This window comes from Anomalospiza imberbis, chromosome 2 (genome assembly GCF_031753505.1).
Source record: "Anomalospiza imberbis isolate Cuckoo-Finch-1a 21T00152 chromosome 2, ASM3175350v1, whole genome shotgun sequence".
In the NCBI taxonomy this organism is placed as follows: domain Eukaryota; kingdom Metazoa; phylum Chordata; class Aves; order Passeriformes; family Viduidae; genus Anomalospiza; species Anomalospiza imberbis.
In genome coordinates, this window is record NC_089682.1 from 77,523,964 (window position 1) to 77,544,816 (window position 20,853).

The window sequence follows — 20,853 nt, forward strand, 5'->3', positions numbered from 1 at the left end:
ACCTGGTTAGGGTTTTATTTTTTATCCTTCTAGAGCAGGGAAATTATTGACCTTGTGAATATGCTGCAGGTTGATCACTAGTAAAAACATACATACATTACAAATTACTTTAATTTTCCTCTCCTATTCCTTCCCATCCAAAAAAAACTCTTAAGTTCCATCTGCAAGATAGCAGATCTTGAACAGTTACTGTTAAGACAAGTTAGACTTTATAACAACTACAGCATTTAGGCAATAAACAGTCCATACTGTGCTGTGGTAGTGTCAAGGCAAATAAAATGAAGAAGGTTTTAGTATAACTCTATAAAACATATTGAATTGGTGGAGGAAAAAGTATTTTGGAAAATCTATAAACATATGTAGATCTGCTGGTTAAAGAGCTAATGACTGCTGTCACTAAGTTACATGACATTTTATACACTCTTCATCCTTTGTCTCTGATTTTCTCTCATAGCTTGCGTTTGGTACTGTGCTGTTTGAACACATTGCTTGTTTGATATATGACTGCCTGGACTGGAGAAGACAGCATTGCAACTACTTGGAAAACACCAAGTTAATTAATGTGCCTGTGTTACCAGAGAGCAAATCAACACAACCACCTTCAGTTGAGGCAAGGATCCTTCTCTTCTTGTTGAAAATAACTACTTATAGGGTAGAATTGCCTGTCTTTAATTTTGACTCAAAAATTCACCTTGGACCATCACTCTGTCAATAATTTTCAGTGAATGAAAGTTGTATTTTTGGTTTTAGCATTTAAAAGTCAAAAAACGGGGAAAAAATAGCTGAGCATTCAGGAAATAGAAAAAGGAAATTGGAAGGATCCTATAGACATAAAATATCACAGGTGTAGAAATTTCTTAAATAGTGTCTGATGATACATTCTTGTGTCTGAAAACTCAATATGCCTGCACAGAGCTACTATGCAATATTACAGACCTGTGAACTGTCAAAAAAAATATTAATTCTATGCAAGATCTATTTCCTTTTTGGTTTTTTTTTTTTTTTTTGCAGTAGTAGGCAAAAGGTTAAGTAGGCAGAAGAAAATAGCTTATTAGAACTTGCGCTACATTCTTACTATCTTGTTCCAGTTAAAAGTTTAGCATGTAGTCTAGTCTACTCACTTCGGTGAGTAACCAAAGCTAAATGAAATTAAGTTCTCACACCTATTTGTGCAATACCCATTTGTTTTATGGTTTCTGATTTTTTTATGTTGACTTTTGTTCACTTAGGAGCAACCAGCACCGCGGATGTCACTTACAAAGAAAAAAGGGAAACCAGAAGAAATTCTGCCAACAGTAGTTTTCTCAGATAGTATGTTTAAAGGGTTAAAGCACCTGTCTGTAGTTGATCCCTCTTCAAATCATTCATTCATCAGACAGCAAAAATCCTCAAAATTATTTGTGCAGTTAGCTGAAGGTGTTGTGTATCCTGGTGAATACATTGTGGAAGTGTCTGAGTGGTGATAACCAAGTTCTTTAGAAAATCACATTTTCTATCTATTCCTAGTCAAATTCAGATTTAAAAGATCTCAGTAATTTTGTTTGGTCTCTAACTTTGTTAGATTCTTTTTAATAAATATTGTCTGAAGGTTCACAGAATCACAGAATATTCTGAGTTGGAAGGGACCCACAAGGATCACTGAGTCCAACTTAGCCCTGCATAGGACATCATAGCATGTGCCTGAAACCATTTTCCAAATGCTTCTTGAACTGATAGGCTTAGTGCTTTCACCACCACCCTCTGGTGAAAATTTCTCTGATACCCAACCTAAAACTCCCCTGACTCAAGGTGAGGCCACCCCAGTGCAGAGCAGAGCAGGACAATCCCCTCCCTTGCCTGGCTGGCGATGCTGTGCCTGATGCACCCCAGGACACAGTTGGCCCTCCTGGCTGCCAGGACATGACTGGCTCATATGCAGTTTTCCATCAAACATGACCCCTGGGTTGCTTTCTGTGGTGCTGCTCTCCAGCATCTTATTCCCCAGTCTGTCTGTACATCCAGGGTTGCAATATCCCAGGCATGGAATCCAACACTTCTGCTTTTTAAGCTTCATACAGATGATAATTGCCCCACCCTCTAGTTTGTCGAAGTCTCTCTTCAGGGCCTTCCTGCCTCTGGGAGAGTTAACAGCTCCTCCCAGTTTTGCATTATCTGCAGACTTGCAGAACTGACTTGGACTATAAATTGGCATTTCTGAACAAACATATCTTAATGTTTTATCTCTTAATACAGCAGAAGAAACTTCTAATCTGTTTCCTTCTGTGGACATGAGGTATTACAATGACTTGCTGAATCAAATTCCTGAGGAGTACTTTTCTGTACCCTTAATGCTGAGCTGCATGTTGGAACAGGTGGGAATGTCCTCTTTTTAATTTCTGTGGCTATTTTGGCCTAGACCTAATATAATGACTTGTCAGAGATCAATAAATCCATCTGTTTAAACCTAAAATATGAGACTGTGCAATGAGGCACTGAGCAAGAAGGTTCAATACAAAGGTGTCGAAACTCCAGACTTTGATTTTCTTTCATATTGTGCACTTACCCGGTATATATATATATGTAGTGTTACTCCCTAATTAATTTTTGAAGACTACAAATATAATCAAATTAGGAGAAAGGTGCAATTTCTTATCCAAGTCAATAACAAGTTTTCGTGTCCTTCAGCAATGTTATTGATACTGAACTTCTGTTGGTTTACTCAGTTCAAAGGTCTTAGGTCAAACCTAACATAAGAGCATCAATGCTAGTGCTAGCCAGATCTGACTTCTGTTGAGTTCAGGCACAATCTATGATTTAGAAGAGACACACATTATGGTTTGGAAATCCTTCTTTAAGGAGTAACATTTCAGCATAATTTTGGGGGTTTTTCTTTTTGTAACTCAGCCTGAAAATAGACTGGGTAAGAATACTCCGAGTCCAACACCTAATAGACAGGTTTTAATTACCTGTATTCCTTAACACAGGATTTGTAACATTTCAAGTTGGAAATATTTTTCTTCTTATCTTTTCAAAAGCAAGTAATAGGGAAAACATTTAATTCTATTTTCCACAGTCCTTGCTATGTGCAGGAACTTACTTGGAAAATTGTATTTTTGTGACTTGTAGAAAAAATTAGGCTTTTCTTCCCTCACAAAATTTATGGATGTTGCTTAGCTTATAGCAGGATTTGCCTGGTATTTCTGGTAAAGTTAAGTAGCAGGCACACTGTGATGGAAGCTAACATATACTGTATTTGCCAGGTTATTGCAAGTGAAGAAGACCTTCCACCACCAAGTCTGGTGGCACCAGAGCCTCAGGCAGATGAGCTGCATCGTGCTATTGCAGATCATATAATCTCTGTCCTTCCTTCTCTTTCACTTCCTATGAGTGAAAAAAAGGTTTGTGTTGTCTTTTGTTCATTTCCTAAAATGGCAAATCTCATTATTGGGGTGTAATGCTGCTTCCTTTTCTTTTTAAACAGAATCTGTATGACTACTTTTCTCCTAAATATGGTGAACAAGAGACTGTCACCCCCCAGTACCCTCTCTTATTTAACTACCATGATGCCCTGGCTCAGCGGTTGCACCTGCTGAAGGTACAGTGCAACTTATTTATATATAAATATTTCCAAAGTTCACAGGCAATGAATGCTCAGTGCACTAGAAGGGGAGGAGTGGTGTTTTTACACAACAGGACATCATATCCTACATATTTTTTCTACTGAGATGGACACACCAACACATGTTTAGTTTACTTAAGAAGCAATGAGATACTGTTGGGGGGCACCTCACAAACATGGAGCACAAACATACTGATGTCAGTGATCTATTTGCATTATTAATGATAATGTTTAGCCTTTGGCATAGATGAGAGATATTACAGAACTGTTGATTTGCTTTTAAACACTGATTGTATTATGGAAAATGAGTTGCTAACTAGTTTACAGTAATTTTGCATGGAGAATTAGACTGAATGCTAAAATGCTGAGAAGTAAAAGAAAATACATAGCAGTTATTAATGAACACAACAAATGTATTCAAGTTGGCAAAATAGTTGCAGCATAGCATGTAACCAAGATACTGCCAAATTCTAACAAAGGCAGAAAGGTTCAGAGACTACATAGTTTGGGATTATTGCAAAGTAACAGTTCCCAGACTTTCTGAATTTAAAAAATCACTTGAATGTCTTGAATTTTTCCAAAGGCAAGGTGTAGTTTTACCATTAAACTTTAAAAATTCACTGAGGATAATAAAAATGATAATACAGTTCTAGATTTCACAGCTAAGGTGTGTCTGCCTGGCTTCATGGATTACAAATTATCAGGGGAATACTTTGACAACCACTGATTAAAACGATTCAGAAACAACTCAAGTTTGACACATGGGATGTATTCAAGCAGAAGGAAGGGCTGAGTAATCAATGTAAGAGATGCTCTTAGCAGACATACTCTTGATGTATTTTATATACTTGCTGAAGAGGAAATTCAGGATATAGCACAATGTTTGAAGAAAGAGTAGAGGACAAACATTTGTAATAGGCAGTTGAAGACAAAGGTACCATAAGTGTGTAATACTAAAAAGCGTGAAACTGAAAGATACCACCACATCTGAAAAAATAAATCCTTGGATATAGAGGGATACCTCTCTTCACAGACTGATCAATAAGTTTCTTGATTTCATTACTATAAAAAGTAGCACAGGCCAGCTGAAAGATACATGGAAGATACCTGCTGCCAGTCTGAACAGATCAGTACATATTTCTGTATTTTTAAGTCTAGCTAGCACAGGCAAATAACTTCTAACAAATGTCTGTTATTATGCTGTCAGTCATTCCCTTATGTGTCTAATATTTTTTGCCTACAGTATCTGACACCATGGTTCAAAACCACACTGTGGGCACATGTTCAAATATACGTCCAACTGGCTTAAGCACATGCTAATGTCTTCTGCTGTAGAAAGAAGACATTATTCTTTATTCAAACATAATTTTTGGAAAGTCAATAGTGTGAAAGTTTACTTTAACTCTGGTACTTTGATTTTTGTTCCAGGTCCAGGAGAATTTCAATCCAGAAAAGATTGAGCATGAAATGATGGATAAATTGCCTCTTACAGAACTTATCCATTTCACCCCTCCATCAGCTGAAAACAACACTAAACGCTTGGCCAGAGCTCATGAGCTCATGCATTATTTTACTACTGGTAAAATTATTTTCATTGATATAATTTCCATTCTTTTTATTTCTGGTTGATGATCCTCTCAAGTAGCAGGAATTTTGGGGCAAGATTTTAAAGTTGCCAAATAAACCTTTGCAGAATTTCCCATTTTCACATTCTTGCTTATATATAATTATAGCCTAATATACAAGTTAACCCTAACTTCAGACCTCAGTTTCATGGTTAATGGGAACGACTGTGAGTGTTAAATGTTGCATAACTAAGAGCTGGAACTTATCTTGGAACTACTTTATTTATTTATATTTGCAAACATACAAACACTTCCTAATTCTGAGGGAAAAAAAAAAACAGTGGTAAAAACTGCAATTTTGGTCCTAGAATGTAGAATGCATTTTGAGAGACACTGATGTAAAAGTTGTGTTGATTTATCAACTCACTTTTGGAGGTAAAGCACATGTATCTTAGGGAGACAATTTTTATGGAACAATACATGGCTTTCAGAATGTATTCTGAAATACATTGTGTATTTCATACGATGTTCACAATACATTGTGTATTGTGTTATTCATGTGTAAGCTGTTGGTGTTAATAATGAAGATACTTTATAACAGTCCCTTTATCAAACCAAGAATACATTCACTTCTCCAACCATAATCACTTCTGCAGTTACCTTTTCTTGGAGTGTGCTTGCTGCCATGACATACACTGGGAAACAATCCCAAAGACTACATAAATACCCTTAGGTAGTATCAAAAGTCTGCTCTAGGTTATTAAGAAACATAAACATCCAAATCTCTTTGGTTACATTCATGGCATCATATAAATCACAGGATTTGAAGGTACTTTCGCAGCTCTTTCATCCTGAATTCCCTGTGTTGGATTAATTTACACTTCTCTGTGTTGTTTCTAGTTGTTGGTATGTTCATTTTGGACAGTAAGCTATTACAGTATTCACTATTGCTATAGTCTTCCACCTGATGGGTGTTGAATTTGATGATCCCCACTGGGCCATACTGTACTGCCAGACTCTCCTAACTGGTAACTTAGCTAGCAAAGCCTTTGCTTTTATCAAAGGAGATGATTAATTTGAACAGAAGATGAGAGATCAAACATTCTCAAGATATATGACATGCTTAGGTGCTTAACCACCCTAAGAGAAAACATTTCAAACTGAAGATATTCTTTATGTGATTTGGGCATTGTACTCCCTGTCTTAAACTTCAGTCCCTTGCATGATTATCATTATTATATGGACATGGATGCATACAAGCATAAGCAGGATTTATTGTTGCCTTTGCACCTTGCACACTTCTGTTTAAATTATGTGTAAAATTTTTTCTGAAGAGGAAAAAAATTTGATACTTTTTTGAGATGTTACAGATAATGGAAACATTTAATGAAATGAAAATAACTAGTTGCTAACTGTCCTGATAAAGTCTACTCAGTATTTTAAAATCAACATCATTTATATAAAGTTAATGAGCCAGAAGGTATTCAGATGTAGGAACCAGTTCATTTAAGATGGATTAATACGTAGCCATATCATTTTGCGATTTGGAAGCATTCAACTTTGAATGCGGTGTAAAATGTAGCCCACATAAGTTGATCCAGTACCATAAAGGAAATTGCTGTTGGCTTTTGCAGAGTTGCCAAGAACAATACACTTAAATAGTCTTGTATTTATTTTCTGCTGAGCTGTAAGGACATTTTCAGTTAATGATTGTAATTCTTTTTTAGAACTTCTGAGTTGGGCTGAAGTAGAAAGAGCCTTCAGAGTGTTTACTTTTGAAAGCATGAAGCTGACTGGGCTAAGTGACTCTGGTTTCCTGGAGAGCTCTGGATCTAAGGTTGGAGGTGATTCTGAAGTGTCTTATATCCCTTGGGATAATCCAGCCATGTTTGCAAGACAGTTGAGACAACTCTTCCTTATGGAAAAGAAATTCAATGGGAAATCTCCAAGAAGCTCTGGTAAAAAGCTTTCTGTTTACGTTAGTCCTGAAGAATTTGAATCCACTATTTGTCTTACCATATCATTTGCTATTGCAGGGATGTGATTTTTCTTCCTTGCACAAGTCACCAAATTTTCAAATATTGTATAGCCTGTACATTGAGTAACTCTGTAGGAATACTAGAATAAAGACAAAAGCTATTTTGTACTACAGCATTAACAATTGTAGATGATGCAGGATGAATTTTCTCATGTTCTGCATTTTCTCCTGCAGACTTTAACATAATGAAAAGTCATTGCCCTGGTTAAAGGGGATGTGTTGGCCAAAAAGCAACATTAAAATCAAGTGATTATTTTTTCAGGACACAAGAAAAGTAGAAATTTGGTCATTTTAAGCTGTTATACCTTTAGGTTCATGATCACAGAATCATAGAATCATTGTTTAGGTTGGCAGGGACCTCTAAAGGTCATCTGTTCTGACATCCCTGCAATAAGCAGAAACATTTTCAACTAGATCAGGTTTCTCAGAGTCCAATCTGACCTCCAGTGCTTCCAGGGATGGAGCATCCGCCACCTTTCTGGGGTACCTGTTCCAGCATTTCATCACCCTTATGATAAAAAAATTCTTCCTTATACCTAGTTTGAATGTGTCCTCCTTTCCTTTAAATCCTTTAATCCTTATCCTAGACTACAGGTCCTACTAGAAAGTCTCTTCCAAGGCCACAATAAGAGCTCCCCAGAGCCTTCTTTTCTCCAGGCTGAACTCTCTGAGCGTGTCTTCACAGGAAAGGTTCTCCATCTTTGCAATCACCTTCATTGGTTCTACTCTGGACCAACTTCAACAGGTCCATGTGTTCCCTGTGCTGAGGACCCCAGAGCTGAATGCAGTACTTTGTGACGTTGTCCATGCTTTCCTAATAGCAATATCTAATCAAGCAGCTTAGATGGGATCCTTTTCTTAGAAGGCTGGAGCTGACAAAAATGAGCCCTGCTTATCTGTTTTTCTTCTGCATCTAGGGAACATTTTTGGTGTTATTTTATTTTGCTTTTGTACTAGTCATGATATTAAATTTTGCAGTTACAAGCATAACAACATTTCAGCACTTCTGCAGCACAAAAGCAAATACCAGGAAGATAAAACATTTCCTTTCAGGTTTCTTCAATCTTCTAAAGGCAGTCAGTAAACAGGAGTAATTTCCAAGAGAAGCAGAGCCTAAAGATGTATGTCTGGAAGCTGAGCTGGTTATAAGACACTTACAAACAAATACTTTGTGATGTATTTTTCCACCAGAAAGAGTAATTTTCCTGTACGTGTGAATTTTGACCAGGTATTAGGGACCTCTGCCCTAACTTAGGGAATAAAGAATTCTATTGAAAGGAAATTATTTTTTTTTAATTAAGAGAATATAAAAATTAAAGTCCTCCTGTGATGCTGTTCATATCAGGTGCTCATTGCAACAATGGAATGACTGGTCAGATCCTGAGGAGAACTAATATTCTGTCAGTAGCTTATGGATCTGTATAAACCAAATTAATTTCAACTTTAAAATTTGCATTTGTCAAAAAATGTGTGAAAATACCAGAACAATTGTTCTTGCCTTTTATTTTAATGTCTTCTGTGCAAAGAAATGTTTTTTAAAGTAGGAAGAAAAGTGGTTCTTAATGAATCTGGAGGCTACTTCTCAGAGTATTTTTAGTGAGCCAGCATGGGTCAAATAGAAAGGATGATTTGAGTGGGTTGTTTAAAGTCTTCTTTTTTTCTTTTAATTTTATTTAATTATCTGGCACATGTTGTCACTGGAATTTAATGTGCTCTCTTAGTAAATAAGTGTAGCAGAGCTGATTGTGTAATTATAGGACAAAAAAAGGAAGTTTCAGCTTTATGTCAGTCTCATCAGGGACACTAAGGAAATTGCACTACTCCAACCTTAGTAGGGCTGAAATTTCTGGAACAATTCTTTAAGTTCTGCTTTTAATTTGCAGGGTATACAGAAACAAGTGACGAAAATGAAGGAGACTATCTGGTTTATCCTCTTTTGAACATAGAATTGGATCATCTTTATTCTGAAATGGCAAGTGTGAGAAATTGAGTCAACTAGGCTTTACATGAGGCAGCAGAAGATACTGCTCAATGCCAGGCCATGTTACTGGGGATTCCTTTGCAATGCTGCATGCAAATGTTAATTCTGTGGTGTTTGGAAAATACTGACATAACTTTTAAGCACTGTGAAATCACTTGCTTTGAGTTCCAAGGTGACGAGTTTCGATGAAGCTGTTAATGATAATTCTCTGCTGGTTTTGCTGAATACCAGGGGACAAATACAAATGTGAAAGTTTAAAAGAAATTGTCAAACTGTGTCACACTAGAAAACTGTGTAGTTTGGCATCTTCAGAATAACCTGTCTGCCATACATCCCATAATAAACATAGCAATTTTAAAATTACATCATAGGATATGTTTGAGTACTCATAATTGCTTACAGAACTCAAAAACATATAAGCTAATAATAAAAGTATTTAGATTATTTTGTTATAAAAAGTCCAAAACCAAACCTGCTTGGGAGTAATTGTATTTTTTATTAAACAGTGCCATATGGGTCTGCACATATACATCATTATGCAGTTAACTGTGATGCAACATGGGGTGCAGTCTATTAATCCAACAAGATTACAGTCAATTTAATATTGACACTGAAATGCTGATATTCATTATTCTGGTTTGTTGTATTTTGAGGTGAGTCTGGAAAATAATGGCCTAGGACCAAGTTTAGAAGGAATAAAAAAGACACAGAGGCGTTGCTTGGCAGACTGGAGTTTGGAAGAGCATTTTCAACCGCATGTTCTTCGTCAGGTACCTTTGAACTGACAATCTCATCTATGCAGTCCTCCCTCAGAACATTATATAAAGTAAAAGTAGTGGGGTTCAGGGTACTTTTCTGCTCAATAATCGATTCAGTTTCATCTTTAATTTTTACAAAAAATTATTGTGCTTTAGGTATTTTTCAGTTCTTCATGCGAAATTTAGTTTGTGACAGGTTTTTATTTCCTGGTTTAGCCAAACTGGAGGTGTCCTATTTGGCAGCAAGTCTCTTAGCTGAAAGAGTGGTGGAGACAAAACCACCTTGCCCTTAGGGGTCATCCTCTGTAGCAGTTTTGGGACTCAGTGCAGTGGTTGTGAAAACATACTTTGCAAATGCATATGCAGTGTATGTTTTATGAGCAAACAGAAAATTTGGTTGTTACAGTACTTCACCCTTTAAGGGCTAAAAGCATCATTTATAGAAAACTTGCAAGCTAAACACTAAAAACTTACCTTGCAGAAAGACAGAATGACAAATCTGAAAGATATGTTCAAGTATAGTTGGCTTGAATTGGGAAGCATCCTCCTGGGAGGAGTGGGTTTTTAGTTCCTGACTTGAACTTTAGTGCTGACTTGAGCTTCATAGTTTGTAATTCTTATTTGATCCTGACACATGCTATACATGGGTGACGGAAGTGCCGCCTGGACTTTTGCAGCACCACTTTAGTGTGATAATTTTGAAGTCTGGTCATACATTTCAATGAGTGGAGAATCCCTTCATCTGCAACATAAATAGCTAATACTACTTCAACTACCAATAATTAGTGAGTCTAGTAAAAAGATACTGAAGGAAAATTTAAAAATAGCATTTTATTGCAGCTGAAAATAACCTTTTGAAAGAAAAGTCATGGCAGTCAGGTGAAGTTCCAGATGACTGGATAAAGAGAAACATTTTGCACATCTTTAAAAAGGGTAGAAAGGAGGACCCTGGAATCTACCAACTTAATCAGCCTCACCTCTGTTCCTGGAAAGATCCTAGAACAGTTCCTTCTAGAACCTTCAGCTGCATAGTTCTGAAAAATAATTTAAAATAAGGCTTTCTTCTACCTATTACTATAAAATAAGTTTTGACCTGCAGGCAATATAAATATTGAAAATGATGGGGCAATACAGAGCAGGGTGGAATAATGTGGATCACAGCAAATCTCAGAGATGTGCAGGTCATGGTAAAGCAAATTGAATACCAAGGGAACTCAACTGAGATTTAAAAATAGTAAATTAGTTTTTTTTTTTTTAATCTGGTACATGGTCATTCTGGTTTTATTTGCTATTTATTTAAGTATTTTATTATTTAAACTTGTTTAAGTATTTGTTTAATATTTTAATTTATTTGGGTTTTGTGAAGCTGAGCTTTTTCATTCATGGTCAGTCAGAAGGTGGAGCATAGTTGGTATCTATTCTCAACATGAAGAACAATGCAGTTTCAATTTCCACCTACCTGAACAATTCAGGTTGCTGGAATCCAAATGCTTTGGATACATCTTGTAGGAGAGCATTCTGGAGCACCTCTTGCTCAAAGCTGTGCTGTGTAGCCTCTGCACATATGCTACCATCTGCAGGAAGGAGGTACCTTTATTTCTTTCCTTTTCAGGTCCTTCATACAGCATCCCAAGAGTACAGATGTATTGATTCCTTTTATCATACCCAAGATAACTCTTTACTAATGGTTTTTCACAATCCTATGAATCAACATCGTCTGAGCCAAGAGACTTGGAATATTGCTCTGCACTCTAATGTGGGATTCAGGTAATGGATTTTATCTTCCCTGTCTTATTCACAGTAATTTTTAATTAAAGCCTCCATAGATGCAAATGCTTTGCCTCCATTAGGGCAAAGCTTTGAAATTAAGATATGGCTATGTGACACATTTATGAGGAAGTCATGCAGGTCAAAAACAGTGCTGTATCAAAAGAATTCTGTTGAACTTTTCTGACTGAGAACAATGCAGAGTGTAGCTCCTTATCATAAAGTATAAAAATGTAAATAGTGTACACATACATACAAAATCATATTAGAAATGCCACAGCAAGAAAATTGTAGGACATTTCAGGTGAAGAATGTTAAAAAAATAATTCTGTCTAAGTATATACTTACCAGGTTTTTCTACTATATCTACATAAATTGAGTGATTTAGTGGGAATTTTTTTTGAGAAAAGTTCAAATCCCTTTGTTACTATTAGATTTTTTCCCCACAGAATAACACATTCTTCTTAATTCCTTATCAATACCTGCTCACCAGCTGGAGGTGTGCAAGTGGTTGATATGTCCACTATTAGCTCTTTTGTTAGTGAACCTATTTATTTTGGAACACATTTTTGCACTGAAGCAGTGATATAAATGATGATGTAGATGCAATTACTATTCCAAATAATTGACTGAAAATAGAATAACTGTCCATGTACTGATGTGTAAAAATATTAAAATGCCACGGAGAGACAGCTGAAGTATTTGTAACTATGTCACTCTTGTGCTCTATGGATTAATTAGATTTATCAAATAAAATTTCAAACAAATTATCCAGTATAAAAATACTTCCCCACCATTTGTCTGCAGGTATCATTTTCTGAGTGTTGTGCCTCATTTATCATATTATGGGAACTTTTATAATAAACTTTTGTTGACACCTGTATAAATTTGAACAGGTTTGAATACTAAACAGGGAAAATGTGCCTTTCTGAAGCTACGAAGTATTGCCTTTCTGAAGTATTTTGTATTGCATTTTGTATCTTTGCTCTCAGTCAAGGAACTCTGTGTAGGTCCATCTCCGCTTTCCAGGCATTTGGACTTAAATTATTTGCCATGAAAACAGTCTGTTGTGATTAGCAGTGAATAGAACCAGAGCCAGAAGATATTTACCAGCAGAAATTCAAAGTTCCTTGGAGAAAATGCTAGCTGTTTTGTGTTTTGTTGGGTAGATCCACTAAATGTCTGCTCAGTGGTTTTGCATTTATATAGCAACGAAAATCTTCCCCGAAAGGTAAGTGAAAGATGGTATGTTCAAGTAAAGCTGGGTCTTGCATTCAGACAGACCCAAGCATAGGGTCAGTGGTCTCAAGGGCTGTCACACAGCAGTCTGTTGGCACCCAGAGCTCTTTACTCTGCCAGCAGTTCTTATACTCATTTGTGACATTGGATTTTAGATGCCTAATTCAAGTTTCCTAAACATAAACAGTTGGTGCCACTTCAGCTGTCTGGTGTATTTGGGTTTTCTGGGCAGAGTTGAAACATATGACATGAGACCCCTAGGAGACCCATACATACACTTTTGGAACAAACACCAGAGAGCAGGTCACGCACCCCATAACATCTGATGTGTCACCTGGTGTTTGCATACGCTGAGTAACGCCTCATCCCAACAGCATATTGGTGTTGTAGAAGCAGAGGGAGGTACCAGACTTCCTCAGGAAGCATTTGTCCCTGAAACAACCACTGTTCATCTCTGGTGTTGTAAAACCACAGACTGGCTGGTCATCTTGAAAGGGCATTCATTGAAATCGATCAAGACCAGCTGGGAGATGGGAAAGGCTCTTGATAGCTGTAAAAGAAAAGCTGCTAATTTTGCAGCCAAGGGAGAAATTATGCATTTTATCTGCATTATAAATCAGTTGAGGATGAAATAACTGTGTGCTTTCTACGTCTTACTCTTCCACATCCCCTGGAAACAAGGCTTAGACATTAAAGATAACTTCTGCTTGGGGCATGCCTGCTTGTCCAGTGATATTTCACCAGGTTCTGTTTCAAAGCAGCAAGGAGTTGCATAAGAAAGTGGAATGAACACTGACAAGATGGTTTGGCTTTGCTCTTGTTTCCTAGACATATTCAACATCACTGCTATATATGCTACTTAGAATTTTTGAGGAGCTATAGGTCCTCTTTTGGTTCTGTTATGTGTCATTGATACCTGCCTATACTCTGCAAAATAATCAGCACATTTTCAGACTTTATTCAGACCTTACTGCTAAAGATCATTTCAGTTTTCCAGACAAAGAATCATAAATATTTGCTAGTGTATGTTTCCAAGCAACATAACACTTCTTTGGAAGACACTCATTAAATACCTGGAGTGCTTCAAGCTATTGCCTGCACTTAGCTTCCAGATCCTGCCGAGTCGCCAGAAACAGGCACAAACTCAACTTATTAATTAAGAGCAGTATTACTTGTTTTTACCTTTTTATGAAATAACTGACTCCTGATGAGTTTGATAACCATTTACTGATTTTTATTTTATTAAAATTACTATCATTCTAATTTTTGGTATAGCTTTAAGAATCACACTTTCATCACAGAAGAGTTACAAATGCACAATAGGTGCAGAGCTTGACAATTTCTCTGATAAGAGTTGTCTATCTGTGTTCACTTGTTACTTCTTTATTGTGACAACTTATAGACTACAGACCATTTTTGTAGGCTTGTTTCGTATTGCTGTCTGGAATATAAATCTGTTATCTGCTATTCAGTTGGTTACAGAATCACAGAATAATTTCGTTTTGATTACAGTGGGTCCTGTTACAGCGAATTCTCATGCAAAAAGGAAATTAAATTTCTGACATTGCAGCAGCTTTTGCTCCTGGAGATTCCAGTTACCTCCCTTCTTTTTTTATGGATATCAGATCCTGTAGTTCATATAGAACATCCAAAAATTCAGAAATTATACTGTTTAAAGCGTAAGCAGCAGGAGTCTGCATGTGAAATCTAATGGATGCCACTGAGTAAGGGAATCCAAAGGCATGGACACGTGATAAGTGTGTATATAAAACATTTTAATTCTGGTTAGAATAAGTGGCCACTCTATCAGGAAACCAAATTAATTCAGGCATTATCAAAACCATTATTTTGCTTAAAGTTAATCTTAATGACATTTGTTTATAGTTTCACAGTAAACACATTACACAAGTTACTGGAAAAGAATAATCCTTTCTGAGAAATGCTTCTGAGTCAGACATTGGCAGTAGTGACATCAGAATATATATTAATAGAATGTGTATTTTAGACTTTGAATGACTGTTTCATTGGTCTAAAATATTTTCCACACGAATAGTCTCTTTTTTATTTATAACATATATTCATCTTCAAGTTATTCCAGTACTGGCAGCTCTGTGTTCCAGACATGGTCTGCCTTTTGTTTTCAACACCATAGGTTTTTATAGCTCATGCACTTTTTGTCATATACAAACAGAATAAACTTCTCCCTGCTGAGTAGATATATGACCAACAGTTTCTCCATGCAAGTTTCCTAAAGCAGACTCCACCTACATTGCAGAAGCTGGGAGATTTTTGTACATCTTGAAGCTGTACCTGAACTGTGTATTCCAGCCTTTGTACATGACCTACAGATTAATTCTCTTGGACATATTGCTGCAGTAAGAACTTTAAAACTGATATGAGGTCAAGAATTGATTGTATTGTCTACATGTTCATACTCAAAAGCCTCTACTCCACATAGAGTTTCTGAATACAATTGAATCATCTTGAACTTGTAAATACAAAATATCGTGAAGATATATACACTCAGGAACCAAACCCGATGCATTCTTCAAAAGCTCCTCTCAGTTTTGCACACATGAAGAATTTTACTTTCAAGAATTGAAATAAAACTCAAAATGAGGGCTTGAGTGGCAGTTGCATATAAGACTCCCAGGCTTCCTCCTTTCTTGAAAGCAGTTGTTTACAGTGAGCTACTTTAGCAGTCATTTCAGACACCTTTGGAAGATGAGACAGTGCAACTGCGGATGCCAGCAGCAAACTCTGGATCAGTTTGTCTTTCAGTTCTCACTTCAACTTAATTGTTACTTATGAGTATTCTTAATTCATGGCAGGTTATGGTACACTGATTCTCTCATCTGGATTTGGATGACAATTTCCAAACACCTTTCTTGTCACACCAATAAAGAAGAGCTTGCATTATAGACAATAACACTCCAGTTTCTGAACGAACAAGTAAAGCATATTCTAAAAATCAACATCAAAAAGCAACTAAGAAAATAAGTTATTCAGTGGTAAAAGAGTGAGGTTGACAATGTCTGAACCTTTTGGAACTGAATGTCTTGAAGTTTTCTGATTTCCTGGATTTTTCTTTAGCAGGTACTGTTTGGCAGACAAGTTTCTTATATTTCTTTGCAGAAAGGATAATCAAAATTCCAATCGTAACATGTACTAAGCAAATACCAACCAAGCAAAAGTACCAGTTCCTGTAAAAACTGAGAGAAATCCTTTAAAATACAAGTCTTGTCTCAAAGATTATAGAATAATACTTGTATAAGAAACTGAGAAGCCAAGTGATCTTGTTTGACCTGAAATCATGTTAGTGAATGCCATATTATGTTATGTAGAGGGATATTCTGCTTTTCAGGAGCTATCTTGAGCTGGTAGCCAACTCAATTGAAGACTGGGTGAAAAAGGAAGAAGCTAAATACCAAAAAGAGAAGATGGGTAAGCAAATAAAGTATTTTAAATTGGAAAAAGCCATGGCAGAAGGCCCTCTAGGACTGTCTGCCATTGCTGTCAAAAAATCTGGCTTTACTAAGAAGGCCAGAAGTGGATATCTTTTTATTGTATTCTAGGAAATTAGTTTTTCACTCTAAGTGCTGAGACTTAGATTTGTTCAGAGCAGAATTGCATATATTTTTCATAGAATGGCACTGTTTTGACATCCATAGAGGCATAAATATGTTTTGGAATTAACAAAATTTATATATTTATGTATTCTGTATCTTTCTCTGTTTTGAAAACTGACAGCTTTAGTATCAATTTACATTTTCGATAGCTGTGTTTATCTAATGAGATTAAAGATTACATACAAATATGTTTCAGTTCAGATTACTGAACATATGAAGAGGTAAGCAGTAGTTAAAGCTGGTAACACGATTCAGGAAAATTCCTTTTTAAAGGGCAGGATGAAAGCTGGAAGCCATAAGCTGTGGGCTAGAAGCTAAAACTGGAAACTTGAATTGACAAGACTGCAGAGCAAACTTGAATTATAAGCGACATTTTGGGTTGTGAAAATTGTAAGCGGTTCATACAATAACTGTTCAGCAGAATCTGAAAACCTCTATTGACAAAAAACAACTTCTGTGAAAATTGTCTACTTGTTTATTTAAATGGTATTAACAATGATTTGTTTATGTGTAACCTTTGCTTTCTTACCTTGCTTGAGAATGCACTTTGAAACCTCCCAGGACTAGCAGTTAGCATTTACAAAAATAGAAACATTACTTCTCAACTCTGTTAACACCTCTGATTATAGTTTGGAAAGTAAAAGTACAGTTATGACTACTAAATCATAATTTGTACATATCTAGCTGTCACAGGAGCTAGACTGAGTCTTGCCCATGTGATGCTTCATGACAGTTATGATTCATAGAGTACTTGCTGAAAGGACGTAATCACCTCTAGCTGGAACACATAGATGAGCAACAGTGTCCTTAGGTGTTTTCAATTTCACTGACACTGCAGTTTCTACTTTATCATACAAAGTAATTTAACTAGAGGTTTCTGATAATGTTAATTTAATATAGTTTAAATTATCTTTTCTAGAAGGTAAATAAGGGTTATCCAAGCATAGCATAAAACTACACTTATAGAAGATACTCTTTGCATAAGTCATAGATGCTATAAAGCTGTAATAGTAACTGAGGGATATGGTGAGCGTTTCTTTAGTGAAGGTTTGAAGATTCAGATAGCATTTATTCAGGGCTTTTTGTCCTGAAAGGTTGCAATGTCTATGACTCTGGTATTGAGCTTGTTCTGGCTCAGTTAAAAACAAACACTGCCAGAGCAAAGCCTTCAATAGCAAGAAGCAGAGAGCTAGTCTTTATGTGTTGTTGATATATTATTTAGTGTATTTGGTCCCCAGTTATGAGAATCAAGTTTCTGCTAACCTAAACAGATTTTAATGTTATTTCTAAATATATTTAAGGTTTGTTTTATTGTACTGTTGTGCTTCCCGTATTTTTAAATATACATTTTTATTTACTTGCACATCTTTTTTTCCCTTTTAAATTTTTTTTCTCTTTTCCTCTATTTATAACCTCACTTATTCTCCCTTTCACTTTTCAAAGGCAGCACAACTGAACCTGAGAATGTAACAGAGTCTCAATCCAAGAATGAAGAAAGTCTCATTATCAGAGAAGATTCTCTAAAGGTGAGGCAAAAATATTTATGTATCTGAAATGGACTAGATAGCAGTGCTTTCTTAGGAGGGTAAGCCTTTGTTGCTTACATAGGCTTGACTGAGTCCCCTTAGTTTTTGTGCTATGCTATTTTTTGTATATGTTCTTTTCTTTAATTTATTCCTTAATGATTGTGAGTCATGTTATGTTATTTTCTTAGGAGATGACTATTTGGAATTAGACTAGGCATTCCAAAGCAATTCGTAATTGCAATACTAGGAAGTGAAAGCTATGGATAATATCCCACTATTTACTGAAGTTTTCTGATTTTAAAGGTATGAAAAGATAAGATCCAGATTCATGGAAGTACGTGTGTACCCAACTACACTTTCACTGCCTACAGCTCTTTGAAATTAGGGAATGTAAATATAGTACCTCAGAGTTCTCTTATGTCAGAGAATCAAATTTCATAGATTTAGTCCATGACGATTCACTACAGATTAATTGACTTGCCCAGTTTTGCACAGTAAATTTCTGGCTGAGGTTGGGATTAAGCCCACAGTTTTTTTGGTGTTAGCAATGGTACTATCCGTTAATCTGCACAAATCTAGTTGTATTGATATTGTATTCTCCTCTTTTTTTTGACTCCTCACAGATGTGTTATGTCTCATCTTCGTTGCAGTGTGTAATGCTGTGCAGTTTCCAATGTAGATAGGAAGTGAGGTTAACTGTCACAGCTCAGTCGAGGCTAATGCCTGACTTGTAGCTCTCAATGCTTGCCATTTCTTCCCCAGAAATGCTTCTCCTTTAATATGTTTAGATTATAAAGTGCTACAAACCCCTAAATACTCCAGAAAATCTCAAATGTCTTCCTGATGCAAGCTGCTAATTTTGACATTGACATCTCATTCCTCTTTCTGTAAAAAATAAAATCATTTTATCTCACAGTTGCATTTGGAGAATAAGCTAATACCAATGATGCATTGTGGTTTGGTGGTAAACACTGTGGAAAAGTATTCAACAAAATCATTCTCCTGTGACTGATTTTGTAAGATATGAATAATCACCTGATTAATCTCCTGTGGTCAACACTGGCTGCTGCTGTAGATTGAATGAATCATTAATTTTATCCAAAATTTGGTGCGTAATATTGTGAGATTTTTGCACATTTGGAAATGTGTCTTAGCTTAGAACTTTGATTCCTTTGGTTTTGTTTGCTTCTACTCTTTTCAGCATGCACATATGAAATATCTTGTAGTACAAAGATAAACACAGTCTGTTTAATTCTTAATGTTGAATGTAGGCTTGGAAGATTGAGCAGGACCGATTACGAGAGGAAGAAAAAAAAGAAAAAGAAGAAAAACAAGAAGAGGAAGAAAGATTGCGAAGTAAAAAGAAAGGCCAGGATATAAAAGATAAAGGAAGTAAAGAATCAAGCAAAAGACCTTCTGAAGAGAAGTATCAAAATGAGTCAGCAAAAGCCACTGAACTTGAGGAGGATCATAGCATTCCAGAACCATGTTCTGAGAAAGTTTATAAGGTAAGGAGTTGTATTATTATACCACATTAGAAAAGTGTTAACTATATAGAGAGTCAAGATTACAGCAGAGATATTATCTATTGTGAAATTTGAGTTCAGAGCAAGTGGAGCCTAACTGGGTCTTGTTACCTCTGTTGTTTTAGGATCAGGTCCTTTTCTAAAAGTTATAAAATACAATTCTTGATGTTCAAGATTTTCTTACATCAGAATTTTTTTTTTACTGTAATATGACATGAACACAAACATAAGTTGATCATTTTGAAATTTTTGTGGGAGAGGATAGGAAAGGGGAACATAAGAACTTGTCCCATCTTCCATAGTAAGGAACTACTAGACCTAGTAGAAATTTTGACTGTCCATACTGGAAATCACTGTTTCTTACATTTCGTCTTTCAAAATTCATGTTCTTGAAGTGCCCTAATCTAAAATATGTATTTTTCCCTTATTTCAGAAAGTAATTCCATTGGCATTTGTGCAACAGGAAATGTAGAGGTCAGATCACTCCTGGAGATTAAGACACATGAAATCTGAACTGTAAATTGTGCTTCATGTTCCTAGCAATCCCAGGAACTCATGTCTAGAAAGTTCAATGGACACAGCAGCTCCCCTTTTTGTGCCTGTTGCACTAACAGAGGGAGCTCTTCACTAGTTTTGTTCAAACAGTTTTTCAGCAGCTTGCATTGCCTTATATTTGTAGAGTCTGTCTTGCATCCAAAACTTGCACACATCAGTATAATTCAGTCTAATTTTGCTTAAGTACAGACTTCAAATTCAGAAATAGATGGCATTTCAGTCTGAACTTATTTGAATTTTTGCCATCAAGTAATTTTTGCCATCTTGTGGCACTCTGGAAGGCATGGAAATCTAATTAGAATGCAGTATCTGAATTCCAAAACCTAGAGGGTAGAAAATTTAATCTTTACCTGCCTTTATGTGATCCCATGGCATTGTACTTTGTCTCTTTGGACTTGTCAGAACTTTTCTTTCTCTCACACTGTATGTTAACCCACTGGTCTACTTGCTACTCTTCAGTTTCCATGATGGTTTTACATGTAACGAGTTACATCAGTTAATAACTGGGCAATTATTTGGATATGACTATAGCATGCTAGATATTTGCTCAAGGGGTTTTTTTACATTAATTAAATAGCTAAGCAAAAGATGTTGAGCAGTGCAGTGTGATCCTTATGATCTGTCCTTCATTTACCTTGATCATGTGTACTGCCTTTCTTATTTACATATAA

At 36.1% G+C, this 20,853-nt stretch overlaps 1 protein-coding gene across 1 annotated transcript in view; it reads left to right on the forward strand.

Annotated features, from left to right (window-relative positions):
* SPAG17 (sperm associated antigen 17) overlaps nt 1-20,853 on the forward strand; it is an 88,500-nt gene that overhangs the window by 31,803 nt on the left and 35,844 nt on the right. Inside the window, exons 8-20 of the mRNA XM_068181889.1 lie at nt 455-610; nt 1,230-1,311; nt 2,233-2,351; nt 3,240-3,377; nt 3,461-3,574; nt 5,027-5,177; nt 6,891-7,121; nt 9,085-9,179; nt 9,836-9,952; nt 11,553-11,707; nt 16,311-16,390; nt 18,019-18,101; nt 19,373-19,609. Coding sequence (XP_068037990.1) covers nt 455-610; nt 1,230-1,311; nt 2,233-2,351; nt 3,240-3,377; nt 3,461-3,574; nt 5,027-5,177; nt 6,891-7,121; nt 9,085-9,179; nt 9,836-9,952; nt 11,553-11,707; nt 16,311-16,390; nt 18,019-18,101; nt 19,373-19,609 — 1,758 coding nt within the window. The remainder of the gene's footprint in view (nt 1-454; nt 611-1,229; nt 1,312-2,232; nt 2,352-3,239; nt 3,378-3,460; nt 3,575-5,026; nt 5,178-6,890; nt 7,122-9,084; nt 9,180-9,835; nt 9,953-11,552; nt 11,708-16,310; nt 16,391-18,018; nt 18,102-19,372; nt 19,610-20,853) is intronic.